The sequence below is a fragment of the Abramis brama genome (genome assembly GCF_963993115.1).
Source record: "Abramis brama genome assembly, chromosome: 6".
In the NCBI taxonomy this organism is placed as follows: Eukaryota; Metazoa; Chordata; class Actinopteri; order Cypriniformes; family Leuciscidae; genus Abramis; species Abramis brama.
In genome coordinates, this window is record NC_139968.1 from 22,552,077 (window position 1) to 22,573,661 (window position 21,585).

A 21,585-nucleotide genomic window follows, 5' to 3' on the forward strand; every position below is an offset into this window, starting at 1 on the left:
ATCTATCTATCTATGGTTCTATCTATCTTTATATTGTTGTGTCTATCTATCTATCTATCTATCTATCTACCTGTCTCTGTCTGTCTGTCTGTCTGCCTATCTATGTTTTGAAGTTTAAAAAAAAATGTTTTTGGTGTGAGCTAAGTCAGCAAAGTTTATGATACCGTTGTTGTCAGGTTTTATTGTTGATGTACAATTGAAATGTAAGCTTGTCATACAGCCAAGATGGCTGCTGAGTGAACCAACTTCAAAATCTGATGCTTCAGATTGTTTTTGTTCACAGTTATTGACTTTTGTTCTCTTTTTTTGTGTGTGGCAGCGCCCATTGCAGCAGGGACGGGGCCCAACTTCTCGTTGGCAGATTTGGACAGCTCTTCCTACTACAGTATGAGCCCTGGGGCCATGAGGCGCCCCCTACCCAGCACTTCTTCTAGCAGGTACACACTCAAAAGACACGCACACACTCTCTCTCCTTCACTCTGAGTCTTAATTAATCAGCCGAGGCAGAGATTGATGTGTTGGCTGAGCGTTCGAAGAGGCTGCAGGAGTCTGAGCTACACAAGCTTCCAGCATATGTGTGTCCACCTGGAACCTTCTCCCCCCACCACCCGCTCAGCCTACAGGCCAGTCATGCACACACACACACACACACACAGACACTGGTCCCCAATGTAAAACCGTACTACGTGGCACCCCCGCACACGGGATGTGTAGACAGATGCGTGTTGTGTTTGGACACGTGTGTGTGCACAGCTGAAACGCAGCATATAAATGGTCACTGTGATTTCACTTATGGGCAAATTTCACTGTCACTTTAACAACGCAGCATACCTAAAAATCAACACAAACGTACAAAAACATTTGTGCTAATATGTAACATGCACATTTGAAAATACAACAATCATTATGTGTATGTTCATATTAGCCATTTCCATGAAGTACATTAGTTGAAAATTATAGAATGCACTCGTTGTGCATCAAATGCAAAAGTGCCTTTGATGCACAAAAATGTAGTTTAGAGCACTAACTTGCAGGATTTTGAGCCCATGTGTGCACGCTCACATGCATCTGTGTGTGTGTGTGTGTGTACGTGTGTGCGTCTGCCCACATGCTTCAGTGGCCTCTTCAGCCAGGCCTGCCAAAGCAAACATCTGGAATAAGGACCCTGTGTGTGGCTGCATGCTAGAAACTAATTAAGCGATTATGAGTGAAAAACACCAGTAGGCCTTACATTAACAAATAAATGTCAGAGCTCAACTTACAGCAGATAACTCACACACACATGACCACCAGCCTCCAGTGATTCTCACTGTGTGTGTGTGTGTGTGTGTGTGTGTGTGTGTGTGTGTGTGTGTGTGTGTGAGAATAAGCTTGCACATATGTCTCTGCTGTCCATTTTCTTGGCCTGAATAAATATATTCTATACTAATTATATCTATTCTGAACAAAATTCAATCTTTTATTGAAATATAATAACTTTCTCCACCTCAAATAACCTTTATGCTGTAAACAGAGCTGTATATAATAGTGTATATAGATATGAATGTATGAAAATATCTTTAAATAAATAAATCATTACATTTTTTATATATTTGATATATTAATATATTTAATATCTTTGATTTAATATTTCATACCATATTCATATACAATTTTTATATCAGTTCCAATTAAAGAATTAAATTATTTATTTATTTGACACATTTCATTATTTTGAAGACTGTTCCAAATTAATAAATATATGTATTAATAGATAATATTAATAATCTATATTTATATAATTTTCAAATTATATATATATATATATTTCATGAAATATTACAATAATGAAATGCATTCATGTCAATAAATGAATGAATTAATACATTCAAAATAAAATAATTGTTCAGTGATTTATTTCTATTTTGTATGCTTTATTTATTTTGCTTTTTTTAAATATTTTTATTTATAGATTATATTTATTGACGTGGTCATTTTTTTTATTTTTTATTATTTATTTATTTACAAAAACATTTCAACATATTGATCTTTTTAATAAAAGATGTATTATTTACAGCGTAGTGTGGGCGAGATGAAAACCATATTAAATAATATCATAACACTTCATTATCCAATCACATCCTAATGGGTAAAATCAAGCCCCGCCCCTAAAATACATCACATTGAGACATTTAATGCTTTCTGAATGCTTTTTAATGTTGCCTATATCAGAATGAAATGTATTTGATTTTATTTATCCACTCTCTTGTCTCGTCTCTTTTTTTTGTCGCACAGTTCTGCAAAGCGTATCAAATGCATGGAGGATGAGGTGGACAGTCCGGGAGAGGAGTCCTACTACCCAGGTCAGGGACGCTCGCCTGGCAGTGGCAGCCAAGCCAGCAGCTGGCATGAAGTGGAGCCAGGTAACCATCCAGCCTGAAAGCCAGCCTCACACACACACACATATTCACACTCTCACACTGTGGGGTTGCGGGTGGAGAGCGAGCGATCGGTGTGTGTGTTTGTGCATCCTGTGGGGTGTGCTGGTTGTGGGACGGCAACAGCTGTGTGGGGATTATTTCTGTTCTTCTTCTTCTTTTTTGGGGGGGAGGGGTTTCAGCATCTCTGATCCGTCTCTCTGGGTATGACATTTCGGAGATGGCACCCTAAAACTCAAATGGCACCTCATTTGTTTTTCTTTTTTAAAGATTTACAGCGTCTGCCCCCCTCAGTCCATCTCAGAAGTTAACCATAGATGGCTTGTAGATGCAGACTCATTTAACTTCATACCCATGTGTCTACTAATAATGCTAACAATTTATGAAGAGTCCCGTAAGACAGCGTATGTGTGTGGGTTTGAATGTTGAGTGTTGATTCATCTCGGACTACGTGCGTCCTGTGAACTCATTGCCACAGAGCAGAGGACTGTAAATCTGTCCTGCTCCAAAGCGTCTTCAATCAAGTCTCGCTCTCCCTCCATATTAGAAATAGACACCACATAGTGGACAGAGATAGAGCGAAAACATGCGTCACACATTATAGCCAGGTCAGGACAGAGCAAAAGCAGGGTGTTAGAGGGCATTAAGAGAATCATTCAAGAAATTGTATGATTCTGATTCCAATTCCACGTAAATATTCTAGTTCATTAATGATTCATTTATTGATTCTTTTGGTACTTTTGCAGTACTAGTTCTCGAGCCGAATACGACGAAAGTAATGACTTATGATTCTCTGGGTCAAAGGTAATTTGTTAGTTATATACACTGATTTAAACTGAAGACCCTCAAGCAGCCCCAGAAGTTTTTCACACTTTCCGCACAGATTTTTAGAGGAAATCTGGGAAATTATAGCATAGTATGAAATTATATAGTATAGAATATTTTTGTATTTAATAAATATTATTATTACAAAAATAAAATGCATAATAAATTATATAATACATAGATAATATACATAATACAAGATAATACATCTTAAATTAATATTATTATATTTTATACTACTTATTATATTAATAATATATTTATATATTTTAAGTATACATAAATATATTTCACTTCTTACTGATTTTATATTAAACATTTTAGAATATTTTGTATTATTATTTTTATATAAATAATAATTAAGCTTTATTTAGCTTCTGCACACGCAGCTCAAACATCAATTCACGACATTAATAAGGATGATTGAGACTGTCATATTACATAACATTATAATGAGAACACGATTATAATAAAACGTTGTGAATTCTTTGGGTTTGGTTGCCCTGTAGACGTATTTTGTATAAGAATACAGTCAGACAGTGATGGAAGTCAGGAAGATCCAGAGAAGGAAACCATAAGACAATGTTGTGTGTGTGTGTGTGTGTGTGTGTGTGCGTGTGTGTGGCTGTCTGGCAGGTTCTGGACACATCATATCTGACATGAATGGTTGAACTGCTAAGGTATTGCACATTTGCTTCTACACCTCTTATTCACCCTGCCTTTTTTTGTTCTTTTGTCCCTCCTTGTTTCTTTCTCCTCCTTCCTTGTCTTTCAAAGCTGGATATAAACTGCGTGGCTCGCTAGCTAGTTCGTTCATCTCAAGACAAGGTAAAACTACATCAATGTTGTCACCCTTCCACACCTCACCTTCCTTCCCCACCAAAAAAAAAGGAGCTCGTCCATTGTGCCGTCTAGTTTTGTCGTCGTCGCCGTTGTTGTTTCGTACCTTATTTTTTTTTTTTTTTTGGTGTTGTTCTATTCAGATGACCACCCCCCCCCCCCCCCCCACCACCACCACCAGCTTTCCCCCTCACAGCCACATCTACCGCAAAAAAAAGGAACAGAAAAATTCTGAAGAATGTTTTTGTCCCCCTGAAATGACATGCACCCCCTGCCTCATGATATACCTATGATTTGTATTTGCGCATGATTTCATCCACATTGATGGTGCATCTGGAAATGTTTGCGTTAAAGTGACGTGTCTTTGTGTTTTTGAGGACGCGATGTCTGAAGAAGTTGTGATAATTATATTAGGGATGTGCAAAAGTATGTATTTTCAAAACTAGTCGGTCACAAGTCTATTTTTTATATAATAAATTAAACAAATTTTTTTTCTGTTCTGACAATCTAGTACAATAAAACTTTATCTGCAAAGTTGTCTCTCTAAATCCATCCTCATTAAACCAGTTACACTGTATATTTAAGCTAAAAAGTATAAGAAAAAAATCTAGATTAACTCGAAGTCAACCTCCTTAACCGACTACTTGGTTATTGGACGTTTAGTTGACTAGTCCACATTTCTGACACATCCCTAACATATTTAAATGTGAAATAAGACGATACAAATGGGGAATATGGAGGGGTGCTATTGATTTAGAGCTGTGTGTGACTATTAAGTGCTTTTCACAGTTGCTTCGGCACCAAGCAAGTGAGAGTCTGTTCCAATGTGTGTTTGCTCGAATGTGAGAGGGAATGTGTGAGTAAACTAAGAGGGTGAGAGAAAAAGTGAGTGTGATTTGACCTCCGGATCACTCGCTCGTCCATGACAGGATCACATTTCTCGTCCAATCAGCCGCTTGCATCCATTTTTCAGCCGTGGTGTCGAACATCAAAAAGACTGTGACATCTCGAGCTCTTGTTATGCCTGCCATCTGTTTGATTTGTATTCCTTTCCATGAATTTACACCGAGTGTGTTGGTTGTGTGTGCGGGCCTCTCCTATCTTTATTTGATAGCAGAGACCTTCGCTATGTGTTTAAAATTAGCCAGCCTTTCGAAAGTATGTCCGCGGCAGCAGCATGCTTGTCATTGCTCAGGTAGGGGGTGTCAGGTGATAGGGCGGTGTAGGGACCACGGGGTGACGTCGACCCGTCAGCGCAGTCATAGTCCTTGCCACCTACTCAAAATAAAAAATTTAAAATGATTTTACACTCAATTCTAACATTTAACATCCAATAAATAATTTTATAATAAAAATTTTAATTATATAAAAAGTTTCTAGAATTTAAATAAATAATCAAAGTAGTATAAAATGTGTATTTGATTAAATGTATAAAAAAAAAAAAATAAATAAAAAAAAATATATATATATATATATATATTAGTGTTATACTGAAATTTTAAAAATGTGACGATAACAGCATTTCCCTCTAACATTTTAAGCGCTGTTGAACAGATTCTTAAACACCTCTGATTGGCCATTGTGTTCACACGCTCAACATATGTGTCTGTGATTGGCTACAATGATCAGCGCTTCAAATACATGTTGTAAATAGACGTCTTTGACGCTCTTCACTGAGCTACATTAAAAAATATATAGATATTAAATATTAATTTAATATACAGATACACATGGGAGCATTTGAAAGCAGGCATCTATCGGTGGATATACTAGGGATCCGCTGATAGACGCCTGCTTTCAAACGCTCCCTATCTGTATATTAAATTAATATTTAAAGATCTGTATATTTTTTATAATGTAGCTAGATATTTAATATATATATTTAAATATTTTTTCACAAATTTTGATCTATGTATAATAATTAATATATATTTATTAAACATTTATTAGATATTACATATTTACATAACATGTTGTATGTACATTTAAAAAAAAATATGTAAAAATTATATTACAAAATAATTTTTTTAAATTAAACGTAATATTACATTATTCAAAAACTGTATTACATTATTATATTATTATCTCGTGTGTTGAGACCAGTTTGGGCAGATGCACTGATTGATGTGCCGGAGGGGACGGCGAGCACTACAGGACGAGAGCGATGGAGAGCAGCAGAAAGACGCACTCGATACAGAATTGCCTCCTCGCCCTTCTGGGTTCTGTCAATTTGTCAGCCGTGAGGAAGGGAGAAAAGCAGGGAAGAGGAGAATCGGGCCAGGACCGGTACCAGTGTGTAATAACGCCTCGGAAGGGAAAGTGCTGACTACAGCTGGGCTTTGATTCCAACTGACAGAACCTTTTCAAGTGTTCATTACTCACTCTGAGACATCAGGCCCAGTCCACCGCAAGCACAGACACTTACACACACACAATCAAAGGGAACTGTCCGCCAACCCACAGGTTTCATTCTGTTTTCTCTTTGGACTTCCCCACTCTACAGGCACCAAAATATCCCCTTAAGAACTTTGCCAGAGATCAATCGAAGAACACAGATTCCTACATGCTGTGTAGCTGATGGACCTAGTTTTGACCTGTTGGTGAGGCTAGTTAGATTTGGTAGACCACCTTAGACCAGCAACTAACCAGCTTCTAAGGGTATTATCGTAATTGAAACGCTGAGTTGTTCATGAAAACATGAATCAGACATGTGCCTTCGTCCAAAACAGGAGGCCAGCAACACGTCATCTCAAAGTCAAAAGCAGTGCTAACAAAATAGAGTTCTTGCGCGACAAGCATCTCAAACTTACACCAAACCACATTAATTAGACACAGCACTTTTCCCAAAACCCCGTCCTACAGAAAAGTATAGTATAATTGAGTATAATGCCAGTGACATTACAATGACAGATGCAGCAGGAGGGCATCAACATGTCATCAAAAGCAATGCTAACAAAACAGGATTCTCGCACAACAAGCTAACTGCTAATGAAGTCGGATTTGGTGCTAAACTTGAACAGTTCGCTTCAAATGCTCTGTGAACACGCAAAATGATTGACAGGAAATCAAAGCGACTTTGGAAAAGCGAAATATAGATTAGTCAGTAAATAAGATATCCAAAGTGTTGATGTACTTAAGAAATAGCATTAGCAATAGCTAATGTTCTTCTGATTCTCTGCAGTGGCCCGTGAAAGTGTGTGCTTGTATGTGTGATTCTCATCCTTTTATCCCGCGCTCCATTCCCTTTTCCACCACTTTCTGTATGTTTATTCTATCAACGTCTCTTTCGTCTGTGTCATGGTCTCGGTGAGTAGTGTTTTGGTTACGTTGGGCTTCACATACATTTGAAGAGTCTGTCCCAATGACACTGTATGTTTCCACTCCGCTCTGTCTTCCACCGCTTTCAGCATACTCATTGAAATTGATCTTTTGAAGCATTCTGCACTGAACGTGTGAGTGTGAGGAGAAAATGAGAACAGCTGAATGGGGAATTTTGTAGGTGTTTGATGAATGAAGACTGGAAAATATTGGTAAGCTGTGCTAAATGTGCTTGATGGCTTCCTTTAAATTTTTTACCATATTCGTATTCAAGTAGCGATCATCTCTTCCTGGTTTCATTGACCTCTTAGGTGACCTTTCCATGACCTCAAGTGACCCATTTAAGTTTCAAAGGGGTTTAAGCCCATCACTAATGTATCATTGATGCTGGGAAGAGATGCTTTCTTTCTTTCCATCTTGTGTTCTCTCTCTTTCTTGCGCCTGAAAGGGGAAGGAGTCTGCGAGGGCTGGAGAAACCAAGGATGACTTCTAATCACTTACATACACACAGATATGCACCAAAACACTTGCACCTGCACAGTGTACCTCCCCATATCTAAAAACAAGTCAAAAATCAGAAAACGACAACATATTGCGTCAATACACCTTGAGCTGTGTGTTTATAATTGATGTTATTAATATTATTATTATTTATTGCACTCAAAATATTATTATTTATTGATATTAACATTAAGATTGCCATAAGGATATTCTGTGCTGCAATATTTAAATTTGTACTATTTATGATTATTATTTAATTTTAATGGGAAAAAGCACTCAACATTTTATATAATTATAACATTACTATAAATATATAATACATTAATATAAATATTTGGGATAATCTGTGATGCAATATTTTACAGTTTTCATATTATTCATATTAATAACAATAATAATAAAATTGCATAACAGAACATGCTAAATAAAAATATAGTATTGATATTAATAATAATTGGATTTGAACGTCTGTCCCACAAATCTTGTTTTTTTGTTAAATCTATCACATTTTATTTTTGATATATATTTTTCATTTAGAAAGTGTAAGTGTAAATCTTGTGGCCACTACTAGCAAGTGAATCAGCACTGAAGATTAAAAATTGTAACCACTTGCTAAACATTTGACCGTAGCAATTAGAATTTTTGCAATTCTAGAATGGAATGCCGTTCTTAAAACTTTTAAAGATGTAAATGCCTGTTGCCTGGCTCTCTGCGGCATCAAATACACTGCATAAACACGGTATATTAGATGTAAAATCACTCTAGATAGACTAATTTAACCATAATTGGCTCATAACAGGTCTCTGTATTGGGTTGTGTCTGTGGGGGCGTCCCATACACCAGTGCTGTGATTTAACGAGAACATGTGGACAGCGCGAGGAGAGTGGGGGCTGCCGGCTAAAACCATTAATACAACTTAAACCACACATGATTGAATTGCACTAGTTAAAGTCATTTGCTAGCGTCTGGATGAACTTGTTCCTCTGGGGGATGGTGGGGGTGTGAGTGGGCTGCTCTCGGGGAAAAATAAGACATAAGACCAGTGCTTATATCCTGTCCCAGTGCAGAAGAATGGACTAAACACTTTGACTGGGTGACAAATGGGCCAGCGGTGCCTCCTAATTGCCCCTTCTATTTGCAGTTCATTCTTATCAATTTGCATTTCTAACCTCAAGTGGCTAATCGGCCATGGGTTTCCCTCACGTCTGTCTATTTTTACCCCAAAGCGAGAGGTAGAGTGAAGCGAGGCAGTATGGGAGCGCTAATGCCGGAGGGAGGAGTTGAACTAACGTGGCTGAGCATGCACTAACAGACTTCAGTCATTCTCAGTTAGCTCATGTTAGCCTGTGCGTCTGAACTGTTGCTCGCATTAACCCCTGCCAAAGCAAGGCTGCCTGCCAGACTGTGAATGTGAATGCTGTGTGCTTTGCATCCTTAACTCCTTTTCCCTCCGTGTCTGTTCAGCTTTCTCTTTCTTTTTCTCCACCCAATTCTGTTTCACTCATCGCTACGTCATTTCATCCCGCTAGCCCATGGGTAAGATGCATAAGATACTTTAAATACGGCCTTTTGATTTTGCATTTTCAGGCGCCATTTTTACCATTAACAACTAACCTCACCGTCATTGTATACTGCATCCGGAATACCTCATCGGAACTAATTTGACCCAACTGTTTAGTAATTGGGATATGGGAAAAAATATTCCTTTAAAGAAATATTATGGGTTCAAAGCTACGGCCAACTACGCAGCCCCTCAGGGCACATGGTGATAAAAAAAAGAAGATAGGTGAAAAAAAATTAGTTTAATGCAAAAGTATTGCATTCTACTGAAAAACTTTGCATTCACTTGCAAAACATTTGTGTTCTCTCGCAAAAGTATTGCGTTCCCCTTAGAAACTTTTCATTCACTTACAGAAGCATTGAAATATGTTTTTTTTTATTATAATGGTTTCTGGGAGGAACACAATAGATTTGTGAGTGAGCGCAAAGTTTCTCGGAAAACGCAAAGTTTTTTGGGGGAATGCAAAAGTTTTGCAAGTAAATGCAAAGTTTCTCAGGGGAACACAAAAGTTTTGCAACTAAAAGCAAGGTTTCTTAGGCGAATATAAGGGGGGTGGGGGGTGGTGGCAAGCAAATGCAAAGCAAAGTTTCTTGGTGAACACAAAAGTTTTGTGAGGAAACGTAAAGTTTCTTGGGGAAAGCAAAAGTTTTGTCAACAAACGCAAAGTTTATTGGGCAACGCAAAGCGTTTTGTGAGCAAACGTTAAGTTTATCGGGAACGCAAAAGTTTTGTGAGCAAACGTAAAGTTCACTGGGAAATCAAAAGTTTTGTGAGCAAACGTAAAGTTCACTGGGAAATCAAAAGTTTTGTGAGCAAACGTAAAATTTATCGGGAGCGTAAAAGTTTTGTGAGCAAACATTACGTTTATCGGGAACGCAAATGTTTTGTGAGCAAACGCAAAGTTTATCGGGAACGCAAAACTTTTGTGAGCAAACAAAGTTTATTGGTAACGCAAAACTTTTGTGAGCAAACGTAAAGTTTATCGGGAATGCAAACGTTTGGTGAGCAAATGTGAAGTTTCTTGGGGAATGCAAAATTTTCTCAGGGGAACGCAAACGAAAACAAAAGTTTTGAGAGACAACACATTATAATACAATTATATTATAATATTCTCCCCATCACCATGTTCCCGTTAGGGGCTCCATTCTCCATAAGGTCACAAGGTCATGCCTAGTGGTCATGTCAGTTGGACATTTTAAAGTCAATACATCAAAACGCTACATATATTCACGTGACCTTGCGTTGTTCTAGGACAGATTCACAGTTCGGCCCCATGTAGTGTATCCTGTGCCACACCCCGCTGGGCCTCTCAGTCTCCCCTGCTGTCTTGATCCCCATCCACTCACCCAAAAAAAAACACCCCACCCCTCCTATCCACTTTCTTTCCTTTGCGCCAGCCTGTATCTCCATGACCATGCGTTATTAAACTGCACTTATCAATCATTCTTGCCAGGGATGCCATCGCCTACCACATTAAAGAAGTCAGAGAAGTCTGGTTTCATCAGCCATGTGCCTTCGCAGACCGCTTCCCCCCGAACGGCATTCACACACCATCATCGACCTGTCATTACAGGACCCAGAGGTGAGGTCCCAACACCCCACCCTCCTCAAACTGCACCACTCTTCTTCCCCAAGCCCCTAATCCCAGCCAGCAGGACCCCCACAATCCTTCAAATCCCTGTTTCCTTCACACCCCACAGTGTCCCCTTGTAAGATCAGACTGAATGAGCAGGAACTTCAGAGTCTGAACGGAGTAGGGGCGTTCACACTGACAGATTTGTAGTATCGAAGCATCTGGACGTCATTTTTCATTTCAATGAAAGTTGGAGATGCAACCAATTTGAGTACAGTTTAACTTCATGCAAATTTGCGACACGATGGTGATATGGGCCAGAATTTTTTTATTCAATTCCAATTCGCAAACTATCCATTCATTTGGATATATTATGGTTACAATGTCGATCAGCTAATGCTGTAAATTATACAGCAATCCTTCTAAATTGTTACATTACAATAATTAGCAACAAGACCCAAAATAAGCAGTTCAATTAATACTCTTTAGGAATCTTATAATCAACGCAACCAAAACAAATTCTGTGAAGCAACTGAAGTAAACTTTCCTTGTAAGCATTCCTTGTGTTATTTTATCAATATATGTAATTAAATATCATAAGAAATTCCATTTAAATTCCATTCTTTAGTTGTTCTGATTATTGTATCTATATAAAAATATTTTGTTCATGTATTTATTTACTTAAATTATTTTATATAATATTTGATAATTGAAAGTAATGATAACTTGATGTTAATGTTTTGATTCACATCTAATAAGTCATTTGTTCATGCATCGGACTACGCTAGTTGTCCTGTATGTTTTTTATTCACACAAAAAAAGGTTTGGGAATTTTTTTTTTTTTTTTTTTTTTTTGGAAGCATGTTTTCTTGCCATTCATCTTGCTGTCAGTGTGAACTGGGCTAGAGGCAGTGTGAGTAAAAGTGAGGGAGAGTTATATATGCAGTTTGTTAAAATTGGACAGTTGTTGACAAATCCGCTAAGGACGTGAATGCGGTCGCTTTACGAGTGCAACTCACAGTGTGTATCACCTCGTCCGGCTGCTTGATTTACATGCCTTTAATGTAAACACTTAACCGGATCTCTGAGTGTGACTTACACATGGGTTGGTTTTCTCAGCGAACGAGGCTTTATCAGAGCGTGGCCTGGATCAGGTTATCACGACTGTATTGTCACTGGCTGTGAATGGTTTTGTCATAGATAAGGAAGGACAGTTTTTAATCAAAACCAAAAGCGGCTACGTATCGTCGCCTTTGCGTGGTTGTGAGTTAAAGTAAGGATAATAAAGTCAAGATTGTTGAATTTTACGACCTTTTGGCTGGTTTGTAGTTTTCCATCGCTTATTCAAAGCGCTTTGTTTTGTACAGTATTCAATGACCTCGATGCAAAAGTCAGGGTTTGTGTGTAAATTTACCAGTTTTTGCTTTTTCTCTATCATTAATATTTTTTATTTGCTGGATATAAAGCCAAACGGCTCACAGAACTGAGCCAAAGGGCCAGTTTCCAGCATGAATTACAACATATTCAAAGAAGTATTAACCACAACTTAATTTGTGAGGCTATTAGTATTGAATCACGCTTGGAAGTGGTATCGCTGTCATGTGAATATTTTATGTCCACATGGACGTGAGGCGCAAAATGGATCGCGATTTAATATGCATATGCGGCGAGGCTTGTCGCCCCTTTAAGAGTACTTCTTAAAAGCTAAATCCATGAATCTATGATTGATTTAAAGTGCCTCCCTCTCTTTCAAAACGTTAGTCAAACCCGGTTTATGTGGTTAGGCGGGGCGGCCAGAAAACTTCTTTTTCTAAAACCATTAAAGAATATTTAAAACCGCCTAAATCTGTCCTCCCTTTCAATTGACCATGCGACTACGCAACACTTGCTCTTTCTTCCTTTTCGCTGTTATTCAAACTGGGTGAAGTGGGAACCTGTTGCCTATTGCATAAATAAAGCCTTTTATTATCACCTTAGTTATTATTTTGATAATCCACCATTCAATGAAAGTTGGCAGCAATGGGCCGGCGGTGAAAAAAGGTTGAGAAAAGCGAGAAAAAAAGATCAGTGAACCAACACGATTTGCAAAGTGGAACTAATCCAGAGCCTTTTCTATTACACGCGGGTGGCGGCACAATGGCAACAGAGGAACCGCGCTCAACCAGCTGCTGGAGACTGCCTCCTTTTCAGCTCATCATTATCATTTCCATATTTGCTTTGGGAGGTATGTGTCCGCTGGACCCCCCTCAGATTAACTTTTAGGGCCACCCACTACCTCTGTTGCCGGCCTATACCTCTTTTGTCAGCAGTGAAAACACACAGTGATAGAAATAAGGCAAACAGGTAGTTTTTTCCTTCAAACTTACTTTGCGAATTTAGAAAGGTTACACCTGCAACGTCATCATACACATCTAAAGATCTCACTGATGTAATTCAGTTAGTCTACTATTTTTTTCAGCCATTATTCATGATTGGAGGCTTCTGTAAATATTTAGTTTACTCATAGGGTACGGTTTCAACTAAGTTTAATGGTGCAACTCTCAAACATTTAGCCACAACTAGGCTAAGTTTTAACTTGAGTTACACTCCAGGGCCCGTATTCATAAAGATTCTAAGAATCCTCTCAGAAAACTCTTAATTTAGCTTAAAAACTTTTATGTAGGAGTCTTAGCTTAAGAGCGATTCGGGACCGATCTGAGAGCAACTCTGAGCAAGGAAAAGACAAAAACTTTTATCTTAGTAAGGAGGCAGGGTTGACCCCGTTGCTATGTATGACACAATCTTTTGAAGACTGTGATTGGTTGGTTGTCCAAGAAGGAAAAAAAAGTGATTTTAAGTATAGGGTCTATTCTAAGTCTTCACTTTGAACTTACATGCGTAATTTTTCCTATTTGATCGTTCTCTCACACACACACACACACACACACATTATATATGTGTATATAAATCCTTTTTTTATTTACCATGCTGTTAATTTCCTATAAGGTATTTTATTGTTCCACTATTTCCAGTTACACTGATTGCTGGCATGTCTATTTAAGTGGTGGTTTGAATGTTGGTTTTAATGTATCAAACATGGAATTTTCCCTGTTGCCAAATATCGTAATGTAGTGATTACTTTCATTTCAGGGGCTATGGTATTTCTGTGCTGTGTTGGAGATATTTTCGTGTCTCTAATAAGATCAGTCACAAACATGATCCCTGCACGATCTAATCTATAGCGTCTTATTAACTCACTGTCATCCATTGTCTGCAACACATTTCTTCTCCCTCTTCGTCTTTCTGCCATTTTCTCCTCTGCTAAAGAAACTCTTAAGCCTCTTAAAAGTCCTCGTCCGTGCTCCTAACAATTTTGACCTTAAGACCTCTTTTAAGGGTTAAGATGCTTTCTGAATTACTTTTTTCTTTACTAGGAGTTTTTCTTTAATTTTAAGAGTAAACGCCCACATTTCTAAGAATTTTCTTAGAATTTTGTCACTAGGAGCTACTCTTTGCATTAAGATTCTTTATGAATACGGGCCCAGGTTCTCTTTAAACATTAACACCATTTAATGCCATGGCGCCACGCTTACTAGAACAACCCGCTGGTTTATAAAGCACAAAGTCATTTCTAAGGATCAGACTCTTCTCCTGGGGCTCCCATGATCTCCTGGTGTCTATAGTTAAGACATGGCTATTCTCTTTCTCACGCTTGTGTTCTGGTATTAGTCTCATCACCACCCCTTTTTAATTCATCAAGCCTCTTTCTGCACATCAGTGGGGTTTTCCACATGCGCTACATGAATATTAAGGCACAGGAGACGGTGTCTCCATTTTAGTGCAACGGGGAACGCTGAAGACGGAAGAGTTGACAGCCTTGAATGTGAATTATGTCGTCCAGCAGCCTTGACAAGTCGAGACACGGTCAAACTTTGTTTACTTGCAATTTTCCGTCCAAATAACCACCATTAAATGAATAGGAACATGACATGGGAGCAAGCCATTTAAGTAATTGGCTATCGTTCCACAACACTTAGATTCTGTCAGCGAGTGAAGAAGAAAAAAAGAGGGTTTTTTCTCCGTACTAATTGACTGTGCCAATTTGCATAATTAACATGGTAGGTTTCGCTGTAGCTGACGCAAGCTGGTTACCAAACCTGTAACACTGATCTACAGTTCGTTTGGCTCTAGAGAACCGACTCCATGATGATTTAAAGCCTGAACAGGTACGCGTTTGTCCTCGTGAGGGCGAGTGATTGACGACGTTTGAAAAATGGTTTTGTTTGGCGAGGAGAAACGTCACGAAAGCGGTCCAGTCTCAACATGTTGCCTCCAGATAGATGCCGCGATGCCAGTTGGATCCACTTCTTAGAATAACGGAGCAGAAACCATATGCTGCTCAAGTGTTTCATCAAGTCAGCTCTTGGATTGCAGATAGTACTCGCGAATTTCATGGAAAAGGCCGTTTAATGCAGTCTCTGGGACGGTTGGTTTCCAAGTCCTGCTTCGGTTACATTTGGTGTGATAATTTCTACAGTTTTGTTTCATTGATCATCTTTTTATGAATGATATATTTTAAATGAATACTTTGTCATTTCATTTCATTACTTTTAGTGTTTTACTCTGATTCTAGTCAACAAAAATAACATTCTAGTTGACGATAACGAAACCAAATATTCTAAAGTGTGTGTGTGTATGTGTGTGTGTGTGTGTGTGTGTGTATATATATATATATATATATATATATATATATATACATACAGACATACACACACACACACACACAGTTATCCAAATTTGTTTGCACTTTTTTCACAAAGTAAAATCTTATGGTCATTTTTGTCTGTAATTGCGTTGACGAGATTATCACTGGCTATGCAACGTGACTAGCAGTTTTGTGTATACTGGGGCTGAATGTGTGTGTTTGTTAGCATTTGTGCTAAGTACAAGAGCGTCGTCCACTCAAATCCTGACTCAGCCTTGTAAAGGGTGTGTCTCAGAGGGGGTCGGTCGCTGCGGCAGCGCCTGGGGCTAATCCAATACGCCAGAGACGGTAAAGAGACAGCGAACGTGTCTTCGCATCTCCCTCATAAAAGTTTGTGTCCTACCCCCAACAGAAAGAGCCAGGCCATGAAAAGACGGCATCTGGAAAGGTAAGACGGAGAACGACACCAAAAGAAGGGCAGAAGAGAGTCGTCCATTCCATTATTACTGTAAATACAATGGCTACATCGCAGCCCCAGCATCCAGAGTTTCCAGTCACCCTCTATTGACAGAGCCATAAATCAAGGCCAGAGCTAAGTGAATTACTGCAGCAGGGGGTTGTGGTTTTAACAATGTTTATGTAGTATCAGCTTACCATCTCTCCTGAAAGAGAGCGAGAGATTGGAGAGGGTGAGTGCGGAGTCTTATTAACTCTGCTGCGATACATCACAGGCTTAAAGACCCCGAGCTGCCGTACATCCCAGGCATTATACTAATAACCAATAACTGAATATTACCTCTATTAAGAGCCGCCTAATTAGATTGTGCCGGTTACAATTAAATACTTGATAAGGTTCGATCCATTAAAAGACTGTCAGTCCCAGAGCGCGCCGAAGGCCTGCCAGAAAGGTGCGAGAGAGCCGAGGAACGATACGCCACTGAGACATTTTATTAGTTGCATAGGTAGTAATGATGCAAAAAGAAATCACAGAATGAGGATCTGGCGCCCTTTGGTGTCAAGTACCGCGCTCTGTGCGTTTTTCAAGTGTTGTTGACTGAACAGCTGTTTATTGCGGTGCTTTCCCATTGTTACGAACAGGTGCATGCATTGTGTGCGAGTGTGTGCTGTCAAACCTTTTGAGTCAGGGTAGAATACCACTTTAATTTGATGTGAACAACAACAAGACCGTGAGGGATTAAAGTACAGCCAGGTGTAATACGTCAGACTGCCTTTTTACAGACTGTGATGACGTGTTTCTATGGTTATCTTGCAATTTGTATTTGTAACGTTTTACTTTTTGTTTTATTACCTTGGCACGAGATTACAGAAAATTGTTAACGTTGCTGGATGAGTGTGAGGGAGTGACGGCAAATTTGACATCTTTCCCTCTTCTGACCAACGTAATCTATCAATATTTTAAGTCATAGAAATGCTATTTTCTTTTTTTTACTATTGAAGCAAATGGGAACACAAAAATTATATGTGTTGTAGTTTCCATTTACCACTATACCAACAATGAGCACTTCCGCTTCCGAGAACTCCAGAAATGTGAAAACAGCCCATTATTTACTCATCCTAATGTCGTTGTATGACTTACTTTCCAAAGAACCCAAAAGATGTTTTTTCATCCTTACACTGAAAATCAACATTGTTCCAATATTGTTGATTTGGACCCCATTGACTTTAATTATATAGACAAAACAATTTCAAAATATGTTCTTTTGTCTTCCGCGGAAGAAAGTCATACTGGTTTGGAGCGACATGGGGTAAGTAGATATTCAACACTTTCTGGCTTCATTTTCATTTATGCTAAATCAAATATATCATCTAAGCTTACTAAAAGTCCCTCAACGTTACCTCATGAATGTGGGAAGCAAGCCCACACAAAAACACGCCACCTTTGTGTGTATGTCCCCATCTGCATGAGCAATCCAACCAAGCACATCCTTTCCTCATGGAGCCCCTCCTTCTCCATCCTTCCTCTCCCTCTGTCCTTTTCTGACCGAGCTCCTCTCTCTGTCTCTTTTCCAGCGAGTCCCCACGCCACGCCGTCAAGTCTTCATTTCCCGACGTCGCCAATCATCCAGCAGCCCGGCTCGTACTTCTCCCACCACGCCATCCGCTACCACCCCCAGGAGACGCTCAAGGAGTTTGTCCAACTTGTCTGCCCTGACAGTGGTCAGCAAGCTGGACAGGTGGGCTTCCTTAATGTAAGAAGGCGCATTTTCTACATACATACACTCCTACTAATTTCATGTCATGTTTTGTATCCCTGTAGTCGCTTAGTTGGCTAGTCTGTCATTGTCTTGTTCGTAGTAACTTGCACCATTGTTCAGTGCCAGTACAGTGACAAAAGTTTGAAGATGTGGAAATGCACATGAGATTAAGATTTAGACCGTAAACATACACTACTAATCAACTATGTATGCTTCTTGCTACACATCCAAAATAAATTAAGTTCATTATGTTTTGCAAATAGGTGTCACATTGTCAACATTGCCACAAGGGGCACTATAGCAGAAATTCTTCTTCTATGGTTAGTTTTTTTTTTTAGGTCAATTACTGGCATGGCAGGCAGTATCTTGTTGAACAAATTAGCTAAAGTTAGTTAAAATGGTGACATTTGCCCTAGCTACTGTAATAATAACACTATTAGTCTAAATGCAAAGAATTTGAAGCTAACTGTAGCACCCCCTTGAGTGCTGCTTCTACAGTTAATGTTTGCCTGAACTAAATCTGAATTCAGATTCATGTATACATATCATTTGTCTGTAAATGCACCCTAAAAAAAAACTATATATATATATATATATATATATATATATATATATTAAATATTAATGTTATAAATAAACATGCATATACTATATATTTGAAACAATCCTAAAACAAATAAAAGTCATCTAGCTATTTCAACTAAAAGTTACATGTCATTATAAACATGATACAGAAGGTCCATCTTCTCCATGCCTTAGTTTTCACCAGGTTGTGGGGCTAATAAATCCCTTTCCCGTTCAATAGAGTGACCCAGACTGACGTGGCCCTGATTGGGGAGAGACAGCGTGCAGTTTGGGTCATAGATTATGAACGGTGAAGTGCGCACAGCAGCAAAATTATTTTTATGACTGGGAGCAGCAAAAAAATTGCTGAGCACATTCTTCTGACGTGCACGTGTGAGATGCTTCTGTTGTGCCTGCTGGTCATACGTGTCCGGAAGTTGATACTCAGGGGGCGTTTTCATATTTTTTCATATCCTGTTTCTATCCAGCCCAACGGGAGCAGTCAAGGGAAGGTGCACAACCCGTTCCTGCCCACCCCCATGCTGCCGCCTCCTCCGCCTCCCCCGATGGCACGACCCGTGCCCCTGCCCGTGTCAGACTCCAAACCTCCCTCGACCTCCACTGAGGGAGGGGGCAACTCCCCCACCTCGCCAAGTGAGTACTCGACCTCCTTTATATCTCTATCTAATATTATTATTTACATATCTATCTATCTATCTATTGTAAATGTTTAAATAACTAAATATAATACATTTTAAACAATCCCAAAACAACAAGCTCTGGCTCACACATACCTAGTACTCAATCCCAAACATAAAGGCTTGGTTTCACAGATTGACAGAAGATTAGGCATTAGTTCAATTAGGGCATTTAAGTATCTTTTATAAACATGCCTTAGAGAAAAATCATTACTGGTGTGCATCTCGAGACAAAACAATGACACTGACATATTTTAAGATATATCAGTGCAAGTTACTTTCAGTTAAAACAGCTCAAACATGCATTTTAGTTGAGACTAGCTTAAGCCTTGACTGTGAGGGTGTGTTCACTCTTGGCATGTTTGGTTCGATTAAAACAAACCCTTGTGCGATTGCTCTGATTGTGCGGTTTGGTTCATTTGAACAAGTGTGAACGCTGCCATCTGAACCCTCGTGCGGACCGAGACCGCTGAAAAGAGTTCCAAACGAACTCTGGTGCGAATCGAATGAAATATGAACGCAACACGGACCAAAAACATGTAAACAAACCAAAAACAGGAAGATGAGACCCTAAAAAGGACAGAATGCTCACACATGTAGTTTTTTTCTTGTCATAATCGTGATGTTGCCCGTCACAGTTCGGTACAGGCATCAGAACCGTGTCTCCTCGCAGCGGGTTCTTCGTTTGTGTGTGTGACGGAGGGATTCCTGATGCTGTTTTGACTCCTTTACATAATTTGCAAGCTCTTCACAAGTTCTCAGCTGGTCAAAAGACCATCATATGCAGGCTACGCACATACATCGAGCGCATTTAGCCCAGCACACAGCATAGTTTTGGATGTTCGGTAAGTTCTGTCACGAAATATATGTAATAAAAGCCGACCAATCAGGTTGTGAACATATATCTATGTCTTTAGGTTTGGTATCTTTTGGTTCGGTGATAAAAATACCAATCTGAACGCTAAGCGGACCAGGACTAAATGTTTTTTTGTTTTGTTTTTGGTCCGGACCAAACGAACCAAGCGAACCGAACTACAAGTGTGAACACCCTGAAAACCTGGGGGAAAGTGTCTCAGTTGCTTTCAGTTAAAACAGCTCAAACATGCATTTTAGTCTGGGACTAGGCTTAAGCCTTGTCTGTGAAACCAGGAGGAAGTGTCTCAGATCTCAGATGAGCTTATCTACAGTGATTTTTGTTATTTTATTTTTATGTAATGAATAGAATTTCCCATCAAACATGCGCAGTGTCCATATCAAGCCTTCCTCTCAACAGCTGTACTGCTCCCGATACAATATTGATATTAATTTTGTGTGTGTGTGTGTGTGTTTAATTCTCACCATAGCCTACTCCACACCGAGCACGTCTCCCGCTCAGCGCTTTGTCAGCGTGGGCCCCAGAGACCCCAGCTTTGTAAATATCCCTCAGCAGCCTCAGGTGAGTACATATGCCCAGATCCACAGAGTCCCTGAAAGTCCATCAAGAATGCTTGTTGTCTGTCATAATAGGCTTTCAGTGTTATGCCAGCTCATATAACTCCCTCGCTCACTGTGAGAGCTCATAGCTGATTTATTGTGTGTAATTGGCATGTTCAGACTTGGGTTCAATGGCACGGTGACCGCAACCTTGATTTATACCCCTTGCACACGTACAGTCGCCTGCATGCTACAGATTAGTTACAATTTATAATTTGACATGGCAGTTACAACATTTGGCTATTTTGAAGTTGTCGGGATCAGCCAATAACTGATAAAACAAACTGTTAAATTTACACAGTTTACTCAACATTTATATATCAACCAATAATATTATTATATTAATATTTCACATGACTGTTACGACATTTGGCTGTTTTGAGGATGTCAGGATCCGCCATTAAACATTTACGCAACGTTTACTCAACATTTACTTAAGCAAAAAAAACTTTTATAATACAGAACTGACTTAGCAACTAGTAAAAGGGAAAAAGCTAGTAGTTTTAGCTCTCCTCATGCTAATTCCTTAGTTCTGTATTACTCTGTTAAATGTTGAGTAAATGTTGTGTAAACGTTTGAGTTTCAAGTAAAAAAATATTTGGTCGCTTAAACTGTACATAAAAAGTGTTATTGCATTAGATATAAAACAATTTTCAAGCAAACCTTTTCACATACATTTTTTTTTTTGTATCAAATGATAAAACAGTGGATATTATACTAGTCTGTAGTTATCAGTTTGTGCATTAGGCATTTAAAACCCATATCAGTCAACCACTGCTATTAATATATTCATAAACGGACATCAGGATCACCCTGTTAATGTAAATGAACTTGTGTTTGTTTTTTCCAGTCATGTAAATGCTAATGCTACTGAAATGCCGCCTGTAACCTTAATCGTCACACACACATATCTAC

At 38.9% G+C, this 21,585-nt stretch overlaps 1 protein-coding gene across 8 annotated transcripts in view; it reads left to right on the plus strand.

Annotated features, from left to right (window-relative positions):
• The window catches only part of nfia (nuclear factor I/A), a 153,597-nt gene that overhangs the window by 118,725 nt on the left and 13,287 nt on the right, over positions 1-21,585 (plus strand). For 2 of the 8 annotated variants that reach the window (XM_084118080.1, XM_084118082.1), the window contains exons 5-11: positions 320-437; positions 2,275-2,402; positions 4,020-4,070; positions 10,916-11,044; positions 17,751-17,929; positions 18,988-19,153; positions 20,541-20,632. In XM_084118080.1, coding sequence (XP_083974206.1) covers positions 320-437; positions 2,275-2,402; positions 4,020-4,070; positions 10,916-11,044; positions 17,751-17,929; positions 18,988-19,153; positions 20,541-20,632 — 863 coding nt within the window. The remainder of the gene's footprint in view (positions 1-319; positions 438-2,274; positions 2,403-4,019; positions 4,071-10,915; positions 11,045-17,750; positions 17,930-18,987; positions 19,154-20,540; positions 20,633-21,585) is intronic. The other 6 variants (XM_084118081.1, XM_084118083.1, XM_084118084.1 and 3 more) reach the window with 3 other exon arrangements.